The sequence below is a fragment of the Eretmochelys imbricata genome, chromosome 3, assembly GCF_965152235.1.
Source record: "Eretmochelys imbricata isolate rEreImb1 chromosome 3, rEreImb1.hap1, whole genome shotgun sequence".
In the NCBI taxonomy this organism is placed as follows: Eukaryota; Metazoa; Chordata; order Testudines; family Cheloniidae; genus Eretmochelys; species Eretmochelys imbricata.
The window spans coordinates 126,716,512-126,738,320 of NC_135574.1; the positions used below are offsets into that span (position 1 = coordinate 126,716,512).

General features: G+C 45.6%; 2 protein-coding genes across 2 annotated transcripts in view; one reads left to right on the forward strand and one right to left on the reverse strand.

Moving 5' to 3' along the window:
- Positions 1 to 21,809, forward strand: part of LOC144262167 (centrosomal P4.1-associated protein-like) — a 61,729-nt gene that overhangs the window by 7,122 nt on the left and 32,798 nt on the right. The window contains 4 exon segments of the mRNA XM_077811819.1: positions 8,942 to 9,187; positions 10,468 to 10,563; positions 11,880 to 12,020; positions 15,818 to 15,918. Coding sequence (XP_077667945.1) covers positions 8,942 to 9,187; positions 10,468 to 10,563; positions 11,880 to 12,020; positions 15,818 to 15,918 — 584 coding nt within the window.
- GPR31 (G protein-coupled receptor 31) lies at positions 1,787 to 2,755 on the reverse strand. Its single transcript, XM_077811818.1, has one exon. The coding sequence runs from the start codon at positions 2,753 to 2,755 to the stop codon at positions 1,787 to 1,789; it is 969 nt and encodes a 322-aa protein (XP_077667944.1).

Consider the following 21,809-nt stretch of genomic DNA (forward strand, 5'->3'; position numbering starts at 1 on the left):
AATCATAGACTCAGCAGAGCTCTTAATGGTCCAATAAAAGATATTACCTCACCCACCCTGTCTCTCAAATATCCTGGGACCGAAACAACTACGACTACACCGCATAGGTCTTGGTTAGGGCATTCAGCAGCAACCAATAATCCTCAAGGATGTTGTGGGTGTCTCTTGCATGGTCCATCTTCTGTGATTGTAGGGGAGTGGGTGTTAAATGGACCTTCATGCTGCTATCTTTTTATAATTCTATAATGCAGAAATAATGATTGGTAAAGAAATAAAAACTTGATTTAAAAATTCGACCGTCAAGAAATAATACGTGCAATTCATGATTCTTGGTATAATATTGTCCACACCTCTGCATTTCTCACTAGACCCAAGATATTGTTCCACCAGATGATAGAATGAGTGAATTGCAAAGCTTCATGGGTTCACAGAGGTAGCATTTTGCAATCAAAGATGTAAATCTTTTGTAGTTTCACTTCCCCCACTCCTGCTGTACTATGTATAGGAAACATTCTTGACAAAGACAATTAAGTCCCTCTATCCAAGGGGTGGGCAAACCTTTTGGCCTGAGGGCCACACTGGGGAATAGAAATTGTTTGGCAGGCCATGAATGCTCACAAAATTGGGGTTAGGGTGCGGGAGGGGTTGCAGGCTCTGGGGTGGGGCTGGGAATGAGGAGTTTGGGGTGCAGGAGGGTGCTCCGGGCTGGGACTGAGGGGTTCAGAGGGTGGGAGGGGAATCAAGGCTGGGGCAGGGGGTTGGGGCATGGGGAGAAGCTCAGGGCTGCAGGCTCTGAGCGGCGCTTACCTCAAGTGGTTCCCGGAAGCAGTGGCATGTCCCTTTTCCAGCTCCTACACGTAGGCGCGGCCAGGCAGCTCTGCTCACTGCCCCATCCTCAGGCACCGTCCCTGCAGCTCCAATTGGAGCACGTAGCAGCTGGAGCGGGGCCATGCGGCTGCTTCCAGGAGCTGCGTGGTATGGCCCCCGACCCTGCACCCCAGCTGGAGCGCCGGAGCCGGGCCAAGCCACGTGGTGCGGCCCCTGACCCAGCGCCCTGGCCGGACTGCCAGAGCCGGGCAAGCCCCAGACCCCGCTCCCAGTGGGAGCTTGAGGGCTGGCTTAAAATGGCTTGTGGGCTGGATCTGGCCCGCGGGCCATAGTTTGCCCACCCCTGCTCTATCCCTATAAAAATAAAACAATAATGCCTCATATGTACATGAAGGAACAGAACATGGCTAGTTTGGACAGAATTATTTACAATCTAAATTCAAGTTTCAGTCAACATATAAGGAACAACTGCTTGTAAAGCTTCATTTTAAAAATGTTAATCTTTATATTAGGTACAGGTAAACATAAGAAAATAATAAGTTTTGGAGAATCTATTTGGCTTTTGTATATATCACAATTTTAAACTGATTTAAGATGGCATTCCCTACTCCCACTGGAGTCAATAGGAGTTTTACTATTGACTTTAGTGGGAGCACGGGGCCCTTAGACTGTAGATTTTGTAAAAAAAAAAAAAAAATAGAGACAGATCCCCTGCTGGCATAAATTGGCATATCTCCACTTAAGTCAATGGAGCTACAGTGATGTACATCAGCTAATGTTACATCTAGGTTTTTGACTTGTTTAACTAGAATTCCAGCCCAATGGAATGAAAGGGGTTAGAACGGCTGAGTTCTGACAGACCCTTCATTTTCAGGATAAGATGTGGTAATGGAGGGGAAAAAGTTTCCTTTCCAACCTGGCATATACATTAGAGATTATCAAAATCTTTCCAATTGCTTCAAGTTTCAGAATCTTTGGAAATGTCTAAGCTCTGGGGTTCCACTTCATTTCTTCTCACCCTGAGAGAATTCAAGACCTTTCTATAGGAACTTCGAAAAGTCGGGCTTGAGAAGCAGTACACGATGGGGTCCATAGCACTGTTGAGATAGGTCCAGCAGACAGTAACATCAAATACATTCACAGCAAAATGAAAAGCTGCACAGCTTTCAAAGTTTTGGAGAATATACACAAGAACTCTGCCCAACACACTGGGCAGGAAGCAAACTCCGAACACCACCACCACTGCAATCACTAAGAACATGGCTTTCTGCAGCTTAGGTTGACTGCTCAAATCCCGGGGGCTCTTCTTCAGCTTCCTGATGATGCCAACTGTGCAAAACAAAATGAGGCCAAAGGGAACGAGAAACTCCAAAAAGAATACGATGACATGCCAGATGCTGTAGAAGTTGGCATCTCCTTGTGGGCTGAAACTGCGGCACTCAGTGAAGGCTTTGGGTTGAGGAGCAACCAGGATCTCAACAGTCAATCCGATTGCTAAAAGCCAAACCAAGCAAGCAGTGACTCTAGCATTCCTGGCTATGAGAGAGCTGGTTTTATTGTTAGGGTGGACCACCCGGAAATAGCGATCCAGAGCTACAGCCGTGAGGAATGCGATGGAGACAGCTTGGGAAAGAGACAGCATGAAGAGTATTACTGAGCAGAATAGCTCTCTATAATCCCATGTCTTTAGAATGCTAAACCTGAGAGCAAGCAGTAGTCGAAACGGCAGGCAAATGTTCAGCAAGACGTCTGCAATAACCAGGTTGAGCAAATAGATGGCATGTGGCTTCCAAATTTTCAAACGGAAGTAGAACGTCCACAGAGCAATAGCATTGCTTGTGAGTCCCAGCCCAAATTCCAGAATTAGTAGGATGTTCATGGCTATTTCCACAGACTCATTGTAAACAGAGCAGTTAGAACGTGTCATTTTCTGCTGGCTTCTCAAAAGGACTGAAAAACTGAAAAGGATCGTGTTACACTTCAAAGCGCCCCTCCCCCTCCCCCAAAAAAGGATTTATTTTCCTCCTAATACTGTAATTACTTCTGCATTTCTCAGAGAAGGAAGTATACTATGAAAGTAGAATGAATTATATTGAAATTATAATTCATTAAAGAAATGCTACTTGAAGGGTTTGTTGAAATATAGTTGTCAGGAAGAGAAACATTAAGGCATGTGAGACAATGGGTCCTCAAACTCATTAACTTAGAGCTCCTACTGAGCTAGGAGATGGTAAACGTTAGTATGCAAATAAGAAATGTATGTATATTTGTCAGTTTCTGCTTCCTTTTGTTTCTTATGTTAAGTTGGCTTTGGCTTAGCTGTAAAAATAAGTTATCTTTAGCCTCAGAGAGGGGCTCACATCTGGGTGCATTAGCAAAGCGCTTTGCTAATAAACAGAGTGGTCTGACAAATTATAGGTTTCAGAGTAACAGCCGTGTTAGTCTGTATTCGCAAAAAGAAAAGGAGTACTTGTGGCACCTTAGAGACTAACCAATTTGTTTGAGCATAAGCTTTCGTGAGCTACTGAGCTGTAGCTCGCGAAAGCTTATGCTCAAATAAATTGGTTAGTCTCTAAGGTGCCACAAGTACTTCTTTTCTTTCTTCTGACAAATTATGTGAGTCCTGAATGTGACTTTGACAATACCATCAACATCAGGAGGTCAAAAGCAAACTACTATTAAGCATCAGCAAATAAAATGTACTGTGTACTACATATGTGTGTATATTTATATATACATATAGATGTGTGTACACAAAACCACACACAGAATAGTTTCCTGAACATGAAATCTTGGCCTGAACCTGCACCTCCGGTGAAGCACTGAGCACACAACTCCCAGTGAAACAATGTGAGTTGAGGATGCTCAGCCCCTTGAATGATCTGGCTCTATTTATGCTTTATAGATGTAAAACCCCAGAAAAGTGTTGTGTTATTTAGCCTGCCATGGTACACACATGTCACTATTATGTTGTCATCTTTTTTAGGGAAAAGAAAAGACGGTGACTTACTGAGCAAATCAGTATGCCAATAAGAGAGATGATTCCATTTTAATGTCTACCACTTTTATGCAGCTAAAAAAAGGGGGGGATGGCACGTTTCTGTGTGTCTGAACAACGGTACTTCAAGTCTCATTACTAATGAGTCATTAGCACTGGATTAAGTGACACTAATTATACTGCCGTTCCCAGAGAATATACTGGAAGTGCAGTAACATAATGTCACATGATTTCTTCCCCAGTGTGCTTAAAATGACTCCAGTTTCTGGAACTGAAAGTCATTGAACATTTTTTTTTAAAAAACCCAAATGACGCTTCTCTCTCTCTCTCTCTCTCTGACCCTTTGCTTTTTCTGTGTGTATACACACACTATCTGTTTTGTTTTCTTCTTCAGTACCCTTCTCCTCATAGGCACTGACTCTGTGGGAACTCCAGGGCCAAGCTCCCCTCCCCCAGAGCCTCCTCCCTGCCAGCAGCCCCGCCAATCAATTCCTTCCTTTCCTTCCCAGCGCCTCCTGCTCGCCGTGGATCAGCTGTTCTGCAGCGTGCAGGAGGCGCTGGGAGGGATGGGGAGGAGCAGGAATGGTGCTTGCTCAGGAGAGGGATGGGACTGGGTGGGAAGAGGCAGGGCAGGGGCGGGAAGATGCGGGGTGGGGTTGGGAGGTTGGGGGAAGGGGTAGGGTGGGGGCAGGGCCTGGGGTGGGAAGAGGTGGGGTGCAGGCTTGAGGGAAAGGGTGGAGTCAGGTTGGGGCCTAGTACTGAGTGGGGGTTGAGCACCCCAGGGAAAGTTGGAAGCTATGCTTCTCCTAGAATTGCTCAGCTTTCTCCACAGGACTAACTGCTTTCTCCAAGCCTTTCAGAGGGTAGCAGTGGGAAGCACACTTGATTGGTGCTTCAGAGGGAGAGAGTCAGCCAAATGCCAGCTGCTTTCTTTTCCCCTGCTGTGTGCAGCAGGAGTCTGTAATTGGCGAGCTCCTATCTAGGAATCCAGGAGCCACCCAGAAATCCAAGGGAAAAGCTGTGAGTTCCTAGAAAATGTAGAACAGGTAGGGAGATGCTGAGGTGTCTTCCCTAATTCTGGGGTGCTCCAGAGCCTGGTGCAGCCCCAGGTACAAGTTAGAGCAGCCCCAAAGTGGCCTATGCTGTGGGCTTTGCTGCAGTCTAGAGTAACTGGAGCACAATGTCCTCTAGCCATCCCCCTTCCTGATCTGCTCCTAGCCATGTCCCTGCACCAGGGACTGTGTGTGAGGGTGGTGAAGGGCTCTTGGCCCTGTGCTGGGATAATTTCTTAGAGGGGTATTGCAGACATTTCATGCTGTTGCAGTTGCTTAAAAGGGCTGCTTTGGGGGGCAGAATCTGTCCCCACGCCTCACAATACCCACTTGAGGTGCTGTAGGTGAGCAGTGTCCCTCTTCCGAGAGTCTGCTCCAAGTGTTGAAGAAGAAGGCTGCAAGCTGGGAGTGTGCACAGGAATTAAGTGGAGCTGTCAGGGACAGTTTGTGAGGGGCGTGACAGGATAGAAGAGACAGATGGGTGAGGAGAGGAAGAATTTAGTCGGGGTTGGTCCTGCTTTGAGCAGAGGGTTGGACTAGATGACCTCCTGGGGTCTCTTCCAACCCTGGTCTTCTACGATTCTAAGTGCCAGTGGCTGCAGTAGGCAGCTAGCTGAGGTTTCGGTAATGACAGAGAAGAGACAATGAATCTGCGAAGTTACAGTTTAGAGAAAGATGCACTATATCTGTTTAAGAGGAAGGCAAGTCCTCAGTATTCTTGCCAGCAAGTTAAAGAAGTATGGATTGGATGAATGAACTATAAGGTGGATAGAAAGCTGGCTAGATTGTCAGGCTCAACGGTTAGTGATCAACGGCTCGATGTCTAGTTGGCAGCCAGCATCAAGCGGAGTGCCCCAGGGATCGGTCTAGGGGCCGGTTTTGTTCAACATCTTTATTAATGATCTGGACAATGGGATAGATTGCACCCTAGGCAAGTTTGCGGATGACACTAAGCTGGGGGGAGAGGTAGATACACTGGAGGGTAGGGATACAGTCCAGAGTGACCTAGAATTGCTCAGCTTGGAGGGTTGAGTCAAAAGAAATCTGATGCAGGACAAGTGTAGAGTCCTGCACTTAGGACAGAAGAATCCCATGCACCGCTACAGGTTGGGGACCAACTGGCTAAGCAGCAGTTCTGCAGAAAAGGACCTGGGGATTACAGTGGATGAAAAGATGGATATGAGTCAGCAGTGTGTTCTTGTTGCCAAGAAGGCTAACGGAATATTGGGCTGCATTAGTAGGAGCATTGCCAGCAGATCGAGGGAAGTAATTATTCCCCTCTATTTGGCACTGGTGAGGCCAGACCTGGAGTATTGCACCCAGTTTTGGGTCCCCCACTACAGAAAGGATGTGGACAAATTAGAGAGAGTCCAGCAGAGAACAACAAAAATGATCAGGGGCCTGGGGCACACGACTTATGAGGAGAGGCTGAGGGAACTGGGCTTGTTTAGTCTGCAGAAGAGAAGAATGGGGGGGGGGCGTTTGATAGCAGCCTTCAACTACCTGAAGGGGGGTTCCAAAGAGGATGGAGCTAGGCTATTTTCATTGGTGGCAGATGGCAGAGCAAGGAACAATGGTCTCAAGTTGCAGTGGGCGAGGTCTAGGTTGGATATTAGGAAACACGATTTCATTAAGAGGGTGGTGAAGCACTGGAATGGGTTACCTAGGGAGGTGGTGGAATCGCCATCCGTAAGAGGTTTTTAAGGTCAGGCTTGACAAAGCCCTGGCTGGGATGATTTAGTTGGTGTTGGTCCTGCTTTGAGCAGGGGGTTGGACCAGAGGACCTCCTGAGGTCTCTTCCAATCCTAATCTTCTATGATTCTAAGTCATGACTTTCAGAGCACGGTCTGAGCAAAGAGCACGCAGCTGTCTGTGTGGCCAGGCCAAGCCATCTGTTAAGAACAGTTTCCATATGGAAATCGGTGTATGTGAGACAAAAATCTCAGGATGGTTGGAACTTGGCTTTATATTGTATGTGAAATACAGTTAAGTCCATGGGGATTACTAGTGTGCTGAATCAGATGGGGCAGGACCAGACTCTGAGGGTAACAGGCAGTTCTAGCCATAGCTTGTAAGATGAAGGTCCTTAACCCCTCTCCTTAGCTAACATAATGTTATATATTATCTTTATACTAAATTACATTTTTATTTTCAGTCTCATGACCAATTATTGATCTTCTGAATGATTCCATTAACGCGTTAGTATAAAATGACACAATTGGGAGAGCACGACAGGCCTTTTACCCTATAGATCAGCTACATTCTGCATAGATTTGCCAGGCGTCTGGTTTTTGACCAGAAAACGTGGTCAAAAAGGGACCCTGGTGGCTCCAGTTAACATTGCTGACTGGGCCATTAAAAGTCCGGTCTGTGGCGCAGCACCTGCAGACGCAAGGGCAGCGCATGGAGCCTCCCTGGCCACCCATGCGTCTAGGGGCTTCAGGGACCTGGCAGCTGCTTCTTGGGAGCCGTGGTAAGCGCCGCTGGGACCTCAAACTCCGCGCCCCAACCCCGTGCCACAGCCTGGAGCCGTCTCCCACACCCTGAACCCCTCATTTCTAGCCTCACCTGGAGCCCGCACTCCCAGCCCAGAGCCCATACCCCCCCCACCCCAACCCCCTGCCCCATCCTGGAGTCCTCTCCCATACCCCAAACCCCTCATCCCTGGCCCCACCCCAGAGCCTGCACCCCCAACTGGAGTCCTCACCCCCCTCCTGGATCCCAACCCCCTGCCCCAGCCTGGTGAAAGTGATGAGTGTGGGGGAGAGCAAGCAACGGAGAGGGGGGGATGGAGCAAGTGGGGATGGGGCCTCAGAGAAGGGGCAGGGCAGAGTCAGGGCCTCAGGGCAGGGGTGGGGAAGGGGACAGGGTACGGGTGTTTGGTTTTGTGCTATTAGAAAGTTGGCAACCCTAATTCTGCAGTCAGAGCCGTCCCTTGGGTACAGCAAATCGGGGCAACTGCTCCGGGCCTCACGCTTTGGGGGGCCCCACGGGCCAGAGCGATTGGCCGGCGCAGCTGGTCCTGGAAGTGATAGATTCGTCACTTCCAGCCTGGGCCCCGCATCCCCCTAGTGATGGCCTGTCATATGCTGTCTTCGTACTGGGCATGAATTTTAAATCTCCAAGAGATTTACAAAACAAGTCAGGTGTGACCTGGTGCCTCTGCTTGCTTGCTTTCTCTGCCTCCCTTGTCAGCTGTTGCTCCTTTGTTTCCCTGCTGTGCAACCAGAGAGGCAAAGAACAGGGAGCTAGGTTCCTGGCAGGGGGAATCTGTCTAGTAGTCAGAGCTATATTCCCTGGTGACAGAGGACAGCATTGCAGGTAAAACTGCCTAACAATTCAGAACCTTGGGTTCAAGTCCAGTATTCAGTATTCAGTGAGGAAAGATGAGATTGGCCTGGTCACCTAGTTGGAGCTGCTAGCCAGTATGGAATAGATTTAATTTATTATTTGATGTATCTCATTAGGAGGCATAGTCGCTTCAAAATTAAATATTTCAGAGCAGTATTAAAGTTATATCTAGAAGGTCTAGAAACCTCTTCTCTCCAGGTGCTCTACCCTGACACTAGAAGTGCTCATACTGACTGTCCCTATTCTGTATTTCTGGTGTCTCGGTGCTCTTTGCGAAGGCCTCCTCACTTCCAGCACTGCACTGAGAATGCCTTAGTTCCCCCCTTTGGGAGCCATTGCAAGGCTTTTCTGTTTAGTCACCTTTTTGCCTGATGAGCTGGCCTCGAAGGGATGGAGGGCACCTGATTTTGTTTGCCTGGGGGTACTTTGTGAGGACCCTTTAAATGACAGTGTGTCTGCTGAGTTATGCTTTGATCTATGTTTAATAATTATGGGCATGTAACTGTTGGTTGTGGTCGGCCTGGTTTAAACATTACAAATAAATCTTGTAACACGATTCAATATTTTAGCATTTTGGCTGAACATGAAAACACCAGTAAACATGAAAAAATGAGTATTTTAGTACAGTGCCTGTTTAGCAGGAGTATTCTGGGTCAGAACTGGCTTGCCGTCCTATACCAGACTGACTTTTCTCCTTTGTTTGTTATTGCAGGCTTTTCAGTCTGTCCCGGCACCCCTTCCCAGCTCGTTACCATGGTGCCAACACTTCCAAGATTTCCTGCCACTTTATTTCCTGTCCAGCTCCCTTTCGAAAACTCTTCACCAGTCCAGAACAGCGGACATTTACAAACCAGTCCATCAATAACGCAGACTTCCCTTCAGAAACATTCCCCAGCGTCCTCACCCAACAACAGCTGCTCAGAAACCTTAGGGGAGCACCCACAACCTCCAAGTCCAGGTGGGGAATTAACCCAGGCACTGGAAATTTGCACCCAAGGACATTGTGCAAATCATGAAAGCTAAAATCCATATGATTTTTGATGTGTTTTTTTGTTTTAAAAGCTTAGAAATAAAGTTTTAAACTCATTTCCCTACTAGTTTGAGATGATGGCCATGCTATTTCCAGTGCTAAACAATGACAGGTTTCAGAGTAACAGCCGTGTTAGTCTGTATTCGCAAAAAGAAAAGGAGTACTTGTGGCACCTTAGAGACTAACCAATTTATTTGAGCATGAGCTTTCGTGAGCTACAGCTCACTTCATCAGATGCATCTGATGAAGAGAGCTGTAGCTCACGAAAGCTCATGCTCAAATAAATTGGTTAGTCTCTAAGGTACCACAAGTACTCCTTTTCTTAGTGCTAAACAAGTAATCAGAGGCTTGTTGATGTGGGGGGAACAGAAAGTAAATGTTAGATTAAAATAAAAAAGTTGAGTTACAGAGTGTAGGGAACATGGTGGTTTCCAGGAGAGGGACGGTAAGAAGGAACTGAGTGATATGGCTTCCGAAGGTGATAGATGCGTCTGCTTAGCCGAGGAGGAAGTCTCTGTGTTAGCAATCTCTGTTTTCACAGAGGCACATGGTCCTGCCTTAAAAGGGCAGGGATGGAAGCTCTGGTCTGGCTTTTTTTCAGTAACACACTGTGCTGTACTCATCCTCTTTAACAGTATTTCTCAACCTTTTTGATAACAGGGACTGGCTTGCTGCCTTCCGACACTGTGTCAGGGAAATCTCAGGGACTGGCGCCAGTCCACAGACTGGTAGTTGACAAACTGCTTTATAAGAAAATGTTGAGGAGTGAGAAGGAAGCAAAACCAAAGTGGCCAAAGAAAATGATAGCAAGAAAAAGAAATGAGAAACTAGGGTAAAGCAGGGAGAATTTATTATGGAGGGGATGAAAAAAGTGCAAAGGGTGAAGGCAATTAGATGCCAAGGGGAGAAAATATAAATCAGACCTTTGTCCTAGCTTCCCTTAAGTTTACTTTATATCAAGACCAGCTACAGCACAATGGTATGGTTTCCTGTTACAGTGGGAGACACCAAGGGACCCATTCAGCAGGGTATTTAAGCCGGTGCCTGACTTTAAACACGACTGATTAGGCATATTCTTAAATACTTCACTGAACTGGGGCCTAGTGGAAATTACGATGGGTGTGTTTTGTTAGGCCCTAGAGTTGAAAACTAATAACAAGTATCAAAATGTATATAAACTAAAAAAAAAGGTGTTTCTCTGACTATAGGGAAAGAGATCGAGCCATTATCTCGAAGTGATGGAAGCCCCACAAAAAAACTTTTCAGACAAGTTGCTCAAGAAGAGGAAATCACATCCAGCAAAGGTGAATTACAGGAACAGATCTGAGCAATATATTGAATTGCTGTAAGAGAAAGACGAAACATGCTAAGTGTGTTTTGGGAGGGTTTATGAAGAGTATTTTCTTTCTCCAATACGCTGCGCATTACGCATATTGTTTTTCCTCCTTTCCTTTTGAAACCTGTCGAGCTAGAGCAGCCTGTTATTAGAGTGCTCATCTCGGCGCTGTTTGTAAAGTTAGGCAGGCACTGTAGTAAGGCAAGGGAGACAGCATGGCCCAGTGCATTTGGCGCAGGCTTGGAAGCCAGGAGAGCTTGGTTCCAGTTCCAGTTCTGCTACTTAACTTGCTGTGGGACCTTGAACATGCCACTTGAACTCTTTGGGCTGTATCTCCATCTGGCATACATTAGCACTGCTCTGTTTACTTCCTCTGGAGAGCCAGCCATAAACTAAACTACAGCTGACCACAAGGAGGAGTAACTTACATCTCCCTGCATTCTTGGTAAATCACCTACATTAAGTCATTCAAGCTAAATTGAGCTAGTTCTTAACCTCCATGAAACACTTGCAGATGCTTTTTCTCTAGGAGCAAAATACTCTCCCCTGCACAAAGCAGGAGTAGCTTGGCTTGGCATGGCGGGTTGGGATGGCTGTTGGAGAGGAAAACGAAGATGTCTTCACAGGGCTTCAGTAGCACTTGCTGTATTTGTGCTGTAAAGAGTGGACACAAGTTGCCAGCGATGTCATGTGTGTGAAACATGAAGGATCAAACATAGGCTCTTCTGTTCCCAGACCACAGAATTCTGTGATTTGAACTAAAGAAGTAATTCTCCATTGGTTGACACTAGTATTAGGCTTTTATCAAAGTGACAACCTGCCAGTTGTAGGGAGTCTTGCCGGTTGGTTCAGTTTGTAGAGTGTGGGGGGACTGGCACATTTCTGTGACAAAACCTCCTATTACAAAAACGATATGCAGCTCTTCTTGTGTCCATTTAGTAGGCTAGCCACTAGGAGGTGACATAAATGCACACACTTGAGCAGGTTTAATTCTATCCTGCAGATAGCAATGCTGGATAGACTGCTAGGCACTGACTAGCCAGTTAATTTCAGTTTTATACATTGAATGGGCATAAATCAATTCATTTTCACTTTTCACTCTTTGTAATCATTAGATTTAGGGATTAGAGATTCTTATGGTCTTTTGTGAGTCTCATTCTTCCATCTCGTTAAGTTTAAAATATTCCAGGAAGCATTTTCAAATATTAAAAAAATCTTAGAAGTTATAGAAAACTTGAAAAATGTCAAGGCTTTCTTCTTATGTCCCTCCTTACTGCTGTTTAGATGAAAGCCCACTAATGGTAGAGGCTTGTCCGAATACTTTGCCTGCCATTAAAGAAGAAGAGGGAGAGCAAACTGATGAACAGATTCCCCTTTCCTCTTTTGGCATAAGGATGGATGCAAGGACTAGAAACCTGGAAGACAGGTGAGGAAAGGGTTTAGTTTGTCATTTACAATGATACAAATAAAGCTGTCGGTGAACAGTCACTACTTTTCCTCACTTTTATACATATACAGTCCTAGGTGCTGGAACTAGGGGTGCTGGGGGTACTGCCACACCCCCTGGCTTGAAGTAGTTTCTATATCCAGGGTTTACAGTTTGGTTCAATGGCTCTCAGCACCCCGACTATAAAAATTGTTCCCGCACCCCTGTATACAGTAAATTGCAAATGCTAGCATATCAGTGGGGTATCACAGATTATGAGATTAGTTTGTGTGCATGGGCAAAGTTGGGACAGATCCATGGCTCCTTGATAGGACTGCCAGCTCCAGAGCAGAAACACCAATGACAACATTCAATCACCTCCTAGAAAAAAAGCCAAATGGAGGAGGTATGGTTGGAGGGGGCCAGACGCCCTGAGCACACCAGTGTAAGTGGATATGCAGGCTAACCAGCCGGAGAAAGGAAATAAAGTCCCAGTGACGGGCCTCTTCACATCCCTTTCACAGGGTTTCCAAACACACCAGAATAGATCAGCTCAAACTACTGGTTAATACCACCCCCGGCCCAGGCCTTTTCAGTTTAAGGCAGCTTGGAGGGGAGAAGAATGTTGTACAGAGCTCTGTATTCTAAGTTGCCCAGGTAACCGAAGTCCAGTTCAGCATGTTATATACAATTGATTGTAAAAGTAAAAGATGGAGACCAAGACTGGTACAAACTGGACTGTTTACGTTAAAATAACTGGAATAAAGGGTCTTTAAAGCTCCTGCTAAAGTCACTGGCTGGCATCACTGAGCTGAATGATTCTAGAAATGGAAGGAAATGTTTGCAGTTGAAATCACCAACATGTGTTTTGATTAGTTAATGTTCATTGCCATCCATGGTCTGATATTGCCCATCTGAGCATCACTGAAAGGAACAACGGGATGCATGGACTGCAAGAAGCAAGCTCTACCATCAGGGGTTGCCGCCCTGTCAGGTTTAGGGATCCTGGGGTCCACCACAACACTGCTGGGCCTTTGTCATTCTCATCTGCACAGGCATCCTCACCAGACCCAGTTAAAGAGAGGGAACCAGATGGCATTTCCACTTCCACTGGCTTTGGCTAAATCCTGACCAACACTTGGGATGTGAACCTGCTGTCAACCCCTCCCGAATGTCTTACTTTCTCTCCCTTCCCCCCGCCCAGCCCCCATTTCTCCTCTTTCCTATCTCTCTCCTTTTGCCTTCTACCTAATAAGACTGGCCAGCCAGGACAGCTCCACCTTTTGCTACACTGCTGTGATCCTGTGACTGGAAGGGCAGCTAAAAGCAATCCCTTAAAAAGCCTGGTGCTGGTAAAAGTTAGCCAGGTGTTCAAGTGGCTGATCAGACTGCGCTGCACCTGTGTTTCCTCTAGCAGCAAGGTTGTAAGTGAAAATCAGCCCCACAGGCAGAAGCTGCCTTTCCTATCTTTACTGTTCCTTTCCCACCCCTTTCATGTGCGTTTGCCTTGTTTTGCCTTAAAGGAGACTGGACCAGACTTCAACTACAATAACTGCTCAAGATCATCTCAACTAACTTTTTCTCTTTTCCTCCCCAAAAAGGACCGCTAAGACCATAGTTAATGCCATCTAAAAGACTGTTACACATGGGTTTTGCCTATATAAGATTTTCTGTAACTAAAGAGAAAGGGAACAGGATGCACCCTTCCCACAAAACAGCCTCCTTTGCAGTAGCTTCCTCTTTTCTTGCATAATCTTGCCTAGATCAGCCATGTGATAGTGAGGAGCCACATAACTCCTTTCACGTCAAAGCACCCTTACACTTTGTCACAGGAAGACATTCCTAATAAAATAACCTAGAATTTCCCAAGATTCAGGATTGCCAACCACAAGTGTTTAAAAATAATAATAATGAGTCAGCCTCGCACACCCCAGACTGAGATTTTTAAAATGATAATTTTGTGGTTCTTGTATTTGCCTTCTGCATTTCAGGTTCAAATGTTCCAGCTCTTCTCCACAGCCTTGAGGGCTAGAAAACGGTTTTGTTTTTTTAAATGAAAGCTGAGATTCTTACAAAATCAGAGGACTCCTGGAGCTGAAGCTTTAAGAAAAAACACCAATACTGGCAACACTGAGATGCACACTACATACATACATACTTCTCACACACACTTTCTTTCACTCACTCCTTCTTCCCTGGGGCAACCCTAATTATTCCAGAAACAGCTTTTAAATATTAGCAACTATGCATAGTTTAAAAAGCAGCAGGGCAGCAGAAAACAAGGAAGAAAAGGCTGACCCCTGTGGGCAAGAAGACTAGGGCTCATTTTTGGAAAAGCACCCTCCATTTTTGCATATATAAACACCTGCGCACACACTTTTCGAGCAAGAACACTTGCACGCACAGGTGGTAGCATGTACAAGGGCAAAACCCATTCTTGCCTTTGAAGGTATCAACTTTCACACGTGGGAATTAGTGCTTGAAATGGTGTCTGCAAGTGCAAAGTTTCCTGTGAACAAGTGAAGGCCAGTTTGAGGCCCTTTGAAAATGCAGCCCCTAGTTTCCTCAAGTGATTAAGCCTATGCATAAAAAAATCCCCTGGTGCCTCAAGACGTCTCTTGAGCATTAGCTACAATTATAGCCATAATTTTACTCTTCATTGAGCTTCAGAGAGCTCCAGATCAGGCAATAATGTCATCAGCAAGCAAGGATCATCCACCTGGAAGGAGGAAGTAATGATAAATACTGAGATGCTTTTCTAAAGCAAATTAAGAAACATTTCCATATGTGTCCTCAGCACGCTAGTATTTTCACATCTTACGATGTTTTCAAGATTTGCTTTCCCTGAGACTTCAGAGACCTTTTAAGTAAGCTTGTAGATACATCCCGAATAAACTACTGAAAGGTTTACCTCTTCTTCACTACCCTGGTCTGTTATTCAGAGACTTCCATTTGGCCTTCCAATACATTACAGACATTCTTTCTCTCCCTTGCCAAAGTAAGGGCATGCTGTTATATGTCGCTTTTTTCACCAAATATTGCAGACTTCTCCCTCTCGCTGCATTATTTTCTGCTGGAGCTGGTGTGGGTCTGGGACAAGTGCCTGGAATAAGCAGGCTGTGCAGGATTGGAAAATAGTCCAGCTTCTCAGATTTATTTGGCCTTCAGGCATTTTCCAGTGTTTTAGAAGAAATTGCTGTCTGTCTGTCTGCAAAACATATATTCAGGCTCACACAGGATATTTTCAAGGTGAAAAGTGGATCCTGTAAGGATCCAGAACCCAGGTCTGTAGGGCTCCAGGTGACCAATGCTGCCCTGCCACTCTCTGGTAGCTATGGTAGAGCCATGATCAGTGCACTGTAAACCTGGGAGACCACGCATCACAGGAAGTGCCATCCATGGAAGCCTCAATTAGCAGTATCCCTGTGACCTCTGATTGGTCCAGGAGGAGCACTATTTAAGAGTTCCAGGAAGCTGTCTTTGCTAGTAGGTGGATCACTGGTTGACTATTATGACAGACCTTACTCCAGTCCTGTCCTGCTCCCTTTCCTGATTCCAGCTCTAACCCTTGGCTCTGGATCCTGGCTTTTGGCCCTGGCTCCATGCACTAAGCATGCGTTCCTATGTCCTGGCCCTAATAGGTGCCAGGTTATGTTCGATTCATTGCTCGGCCACTTCCCCCTTTTAAAAAATGCAGATTACCTTTGAAATTGGAACTAGAGGTCAGCTGTACTATAATTATAAAGAAAAATAGCTGGGAAGTTATTACATTTGATGCCATCTTATTCTTTGCCTTGACCAATCAGACCAGGAATTGGTGTAAGACAGAAGACTTTTGAAGAATTTGTTGAAGAACAACTTAAAGTGGATTCTCAAATAACAGACAGCCACGAGCAGGTACTGTATTATTGGCTGTATTGATGAAACTGTTCAGCTTGTTTCTACAAGTCCCTATGGGCTTAAGTGGTACATGGGACTTGTTCTGGTTCTTTGCACAAGGGTGAATTTCTCCCCTCACCTGTTGTTAATGCTAGAGAGGCCTAGACTAGCTTCCACAAATTAAAGCTGTGTCCTCATAAATGCACTGTGAAATGCTGTTTGCCTATGATATTGCTGACATTTTGTGAGCTGTTTAGTGTTCACAGTATCCTCCTCATCTAGGTACTTCATGGCCTATATTCTAGCCTCCTCCAGTTTATTTAAACTAAATTAGATCTCAGGATGACTCTGTTATTCCATTTGTCACCATTCCCTATCCTAAAACTGTTGGTGTTTGATAATCATGTCCCTCTTCTTTTTGTCTTTTCTAATGTGAATTTAGTGCTTCATTCTGCCTGGTGCTGAGCATGCTCATCCCAATCCTGCAAATTAAGCACATGAGTAATCCCATGTGCTTATTCAGTGAGATTGCTCACGTGCTTAAAGATCAGCATGTGCGTAAGTGAATCTCCTTTGCTGAACTGGAGCCAGAGTGCTCAGCACCTTGGGCAGCATCAAACGCTTAATCCTGGTGACATGTTCTGATCTGGCTGCCCTGAAGACAGATCTTCAAATAATTCACAGAACCGGTATATCCAGTGATGAGCTGCCAAAATCTTAAACGGGTTCCCTCCTCACCCCACGAGGGGGTCGTTGCCCACCCCTGCCCCCCGGGACTGCAGCCCCATCCAACCCCCCCCCGCGTTCCTTGATGCCCCCCCTCCAGGACCGGGCAGGAGGGTCTCGTGGGCCACCGTAGTGGGTGCCCACCCCACCCCTAAGAGTCAGAGGCACCTGCCGGGGGGCGAGGTGGGGAGTCCCAGAGGTGCTTACCTAGGGCAGCTCCCAGGAAGCATCCAGCAGGTCCCTCTGGCTCCTAGGGGTGGGGGAGCATAGCTGGGGGGGAGCAGGGGGAGCAGCCGCTCCCCCCACTGATCACATCAAAAGTGGTGCCTTAGGCGCCGACTCCCTGGGTGCTCCGGGGCTGGAGCACCCATGGGGAGAATTGGTGGGTGCAGAGTCCCCACCGGCAGCTTCCCGCCCCGCGCCCGGTCCCAGCTCACCTCCGCTCCGCCTCCTTTGCTGAACGCACCGCCCCGCTCTGCTTCTCCACGCCCCCCTGGCTTCCCGCGAATCAGCTGTTCAGCGGGAAGCTGGGGAGGGCTGAGAAGCAGGTGGCGGCTTCCCACTCAGAGTGAGGGTGGCGGAGGTGAGCTGGGGCGGGGAGCGGTTCCCCTGCGCACCCCCCCCCACAGGTTACCTGCTGTGGCGCAGGAGGCCCTCCTTGCGCGCCCCCCCCCCCCAGCTCACCTCTGCCTCCCTCGGCCTGAGCGGGAAGCCGCGGCCCACTTCTCAGCCCGTCCCAGCTTCCTGCACGAACAGCTGATTCGTGGGAAGCCGGGGCGGGGGGGGGCGGAAAAGCAGAGCAGGGCGGCGAGTTCAGGGGAGGAGGTGGAGGTGAGGTGAGCTTGGGCCGGGGGTGGGGCGGGGAGCTGCCTGTGGGTGCTCTGCACCCACCAAATTTTCCCCTTCGGTGCTCCAGGGCGAGAGCACCCGTGGAGTCGGCGCCTAAGGCGCCACTTTTGGCTGGTTAAATTTAGAAGCCCTTTTAGAACCAGTTCTCCCTCGCGGAACAAACGGTTTTAAAAGGGCTTCTAAATTTAACAACCGGTTCTAGCGAACCGGTGCGAACCGGCTCCAGCTCACCACTGGGTATATCTTGGACACTAACAGTCCAGACTTCTCACATGCCTTATTGATGTTGTACTCCAAACCTGATCTGGATGGGCTATGTGGGAATGGGGGTGAGAAGATATATCATTTTCCAAGGCTCATTAAGTCCTTTCTGCTGAGACTGAGAGCAAGGGTACTATGTTGACAGAGACAGATTTTCAACAGTGCTCAGCACACTGGATGAGTGTCACAGTGGGAGCTACTGGGTGCTGAGCACTCTTGAAAATCTGGCCCTTAGTGTCAAATGTAGCAGTGGCTTTTGTCCACTTGAAATTGGGGGTTCTGAGACCTGTATTTTATCTTCAATCCTGTCTACCAGCTCTGCCACCTTGCTATATTTACTGACCTGGAAGACGTACAGTTCAGTATCAAACGTTTGGAAACCCAGAGCAATAGATTCCTGTTTCCTCTTTGTCCACCAACAAAGAAACGCACAAACTCAAACTGATACATTATCTTCCTTTCTATATGATATTACACAAAACACTCATACTTGCCTTAGCTGCAGGCAAACTTCTCATCTTTAGGGGCTGTTCTTTTTTCTAGTATCATATTTAGTAACACTAGCGATAACACAGAAGGGAATAAGTTGTTGCGTGTCATTTGGTACTTATATTTGCATAAGGGATAGCTAGGTATGTAGGTGCTACTGAATAAAATGTTAAATAGTAGTTGAAATTAGAGCCAAAATTTTCCAACTTGGGTGCCTAAAATTAGGCGCTTAAATCCATATATAGGCACCTAAATTAGCGGCTGATTTTCAGAGATGCTGAAAAATCCAAAGTCAGTCAGAAGCCCAAGGCCTCAGCAACTGAAATCAGACTACTAATATAGGTGCCTCAGAATGGATTTAACTGCTTTACCTTTAGGCGTTCAAGTTTGAAACTGTTGGCCTACCATGATATGATTAAAAAGTGTGGACATCAGAAAAACTTGTTACAGAAAACACATAGATCTATGGAGCCTGAACCAGACCCCTTTCTTTTAGCTCCGAACCCACGGGCCTCTACCGCTTGAGCTAAAGGAGCAGCCCTGTAGCTGTAGCAGCCCTGTAGCTGCTGCTGGTAGTTCTCATATCCTCTCTGGGGGCTAGTTGTGATTCATTTGCTCAATCACCCAAAGCCAGTACTGTAGACTAGGCTTCTGGTGGCCCAGTTACGTTTCTTATTGAACCCTTTGCTTGTATTACTGGATGTGAACCTTTGCACTCAATGGAGCCACGTGCTCTTTCTGAATAATAGAACACTTAGGGCCATATCCTGTCTGGAACCACATGACACTCCCACTCATAGGAATGACGTGAATAAGACTTCCCTGCAGGCACTGAGGACTCCTAAAAATAAAAATACTTAGCTTTTACATTTGCAGTGTAGTTGTAGCCGTGTCAGTCCCAGGGTATTAGAGAGACAAGGTGGATGAGGTAATATCTTTTATTGGACCAACTTCTGTTGATGAGAGAGACAAGCTTTTGAGCTACATGGAGCTCTTTTTCAGGTAGCTCAAAAGCTTGTCTCTCTCACCAACAGAAGTTGGTCCAGTAAAGAATATTACCTCACTTGCCTTGTATCTCTAGCTTTTGTGTGGTAGTTTCCACCCCCAGATAATGTCTAAAATATTAATTGATCACTATAGTACTCTTGTGAGTTAAGTGTTTTACAAATTGGGACAATCAGATAGAGAAGGTCACTGCGGGAATCAATATCACAGCCAGAACGCAGAAGTTTCTGGCTCTTAGTCCAAGACTCAGTCCACTGGACCTCACTCATCTCTCTTGGGGTGCAAAGCACAGGTAAAGGAGGATGAATTCCTCCCTCCTCTGAACTGGAGATGGGTCTGAGTCACCTTTGCACCCAGGCCATAGCTGCTGGTACAATGTATGGGCCCTAGTAGCAGCTGTAGCTTGCTGTACAGCATCCCTTTTCCTCTGTACACACACAGTTTTGTGGTCCAGTGGATCAGTGCAGTCTGAAGATCTATTGTCCATGCTACCATTCTGCTGTCTACCCACAAACAACCCTAGTCTTGCTTCCTCAGCACACAGGGATGTGGAGGCTTCTGCTTTCTGCTTCTTGCTTCCCATCATAACGTGTTGTTTCTGCCAAGCTTTGGGTCTTCTGTGGCATGGAGGGTATTTGGCCTTTTTAGAGATTAAAGGACATGTTTTGGGTTTGAAAGTTTTTATGGTGTCGTGTAGTTCTTGTTCAGTTCAGATATCTGAACAATAATGGGGTACACATGCACATTGGAACAGATGTGACATGAGGTAAACAGAAAGAGTAACTATCTTAGTTCAGTGATAAGCATAACACAGAATCTAGAAGGTTCATATAAATCTCTCACAGGTTGGTTAAGCATCAGAAGAAGAGCTGGGCAGGAAATGATCTTCTGTCCCATGACAGTTTTCAAGATTACAACATTTTTTCCCAAGTCTGAATCAGGACAAAAAGTTGGACTCAAAAAATGTTTATGAATTGAAAATCCAAAAAAAACCCCAAATTCTATTTGGGTCAATCAAAACCTGTCATTTTGATTTTGACCATTTCTTTTTATTTTTTATTTTTTTTACTTTAATTAGCATAAATTTCTATGCAAAAATTGTTTTGAACCAGAAAACAAGAAATATTTTATTTTCAAAATAGAAACATCTTTTTTTTTTAAAAAAAAATTTTTTTAATTGAAAAATGCATTGAATCTAACCACTTCCCATTTAAAGTTTTGGTTTCAACAAATTGGCATTTTTTCAACAAAAAGCCCCATATCCCTCCCCACCCCAAATTCCTGACCTGCTCTAATCAGAAGGCTCCTGAGCCTGGTAACTTTCAACTATGCAAACTGTCAAGTGCTGACCTATTGTTTACAGCTAGGTTTTCCAGTTCAAATAAATACAATTAAAACTCAAGTGAAGAAAAAAGCTGAGACCACTTGCCGGGAGTTCATACCTGGGTGTGTGAGATTTCAGAAAAAGGTCAACTTTAATATAATTCAAGGAAAATTATCTTTATAAACAGATTATTAAAACAACAATTTTCTCTTCTTAAATATTATCCATTAATTTATCTATCTATCAGTAAGCACTCTAAAATTGACAAAATAATCACCACAAACCAGAACATTCTATTCTGGTTTAGTGATATAGAGTACAATGTATAATATTTTGAAACTTCAAGGTGATACAATATACAGCAATCAATTCAGGTACTACTATAAAAATACAAGTAACTTAAGAAAACACTTTTTTTAAAGATTATCTGGATTTACAGAACTCAAATTACTTATTACCATAAACCTTTTCACTACTTCGTGTAGTGCTGTCCATGTGACATAAAAGCAAAGGTGTTTACGTTAATAAACTTCACTGGCCTGAAATTAAATAAAGGAGAGTTCTAACTCCTATCAGAATTTTTGGGAGGCTTTTGCCAGATCACATCAGCACAATAGCAGGCATCCGTGGTTCACTTTAATCTGAAATTCTGGGAAATCTTAGTATTTCTTTCTACATGGAATTGTAATAATAAAATGAAGTAGTGAATTATTTGCTATGTAACGCACAGTTATATTCATTACATTTGTCTATCATTCTGCCTTCTGTGACGTCCTTTATTTGTTTCCTGTCTTTCAATTCTGTGCACGTTGAGAGGGATTTTCAAAAGTTCCAAAATTACTTAGGAACACAAGTCCCATTGACTTTCAGTGGTACCTGTGCTCGTAAGTGATTTAGGCACTTTTGAAAATTCCACCCATTATCTCTCTGTATGTCTGTTTTCCCCAGAGTATAGTAATTCAATATGTACTTTAAAAGTAAACCATAAACCTTTAAAAAAATACAGCGCAAAATCCTGTTTAAGGTCCTTTTCCCCCCGTGCAAAAGGGCCATCACTTGGCCTAAGCACCACCAGAGGCCTCAGAATAGGGTTTTAGTGGGACTTAAGGGATACAGAAAGGCCAGGTCCTGTCCATCTGCACAGGGATGCATGTTGCCCTAACAGAACATGGACTAAATCAATGGGACTGCTTTTGTGAATAATCTGAGCAGGTTTCAGGTTTAAGCGCAGACTCAAAATATATTTCCTTGCAGT

Coding starts and splice junctions, on each gene's coding strand:
- GPR31 (XM_077811818.1), bottom strand. CDS start 2,755: ATGACACGTTCTAACTGCTCTGTTTACAATGAGTCTGTGGAAATAGCC.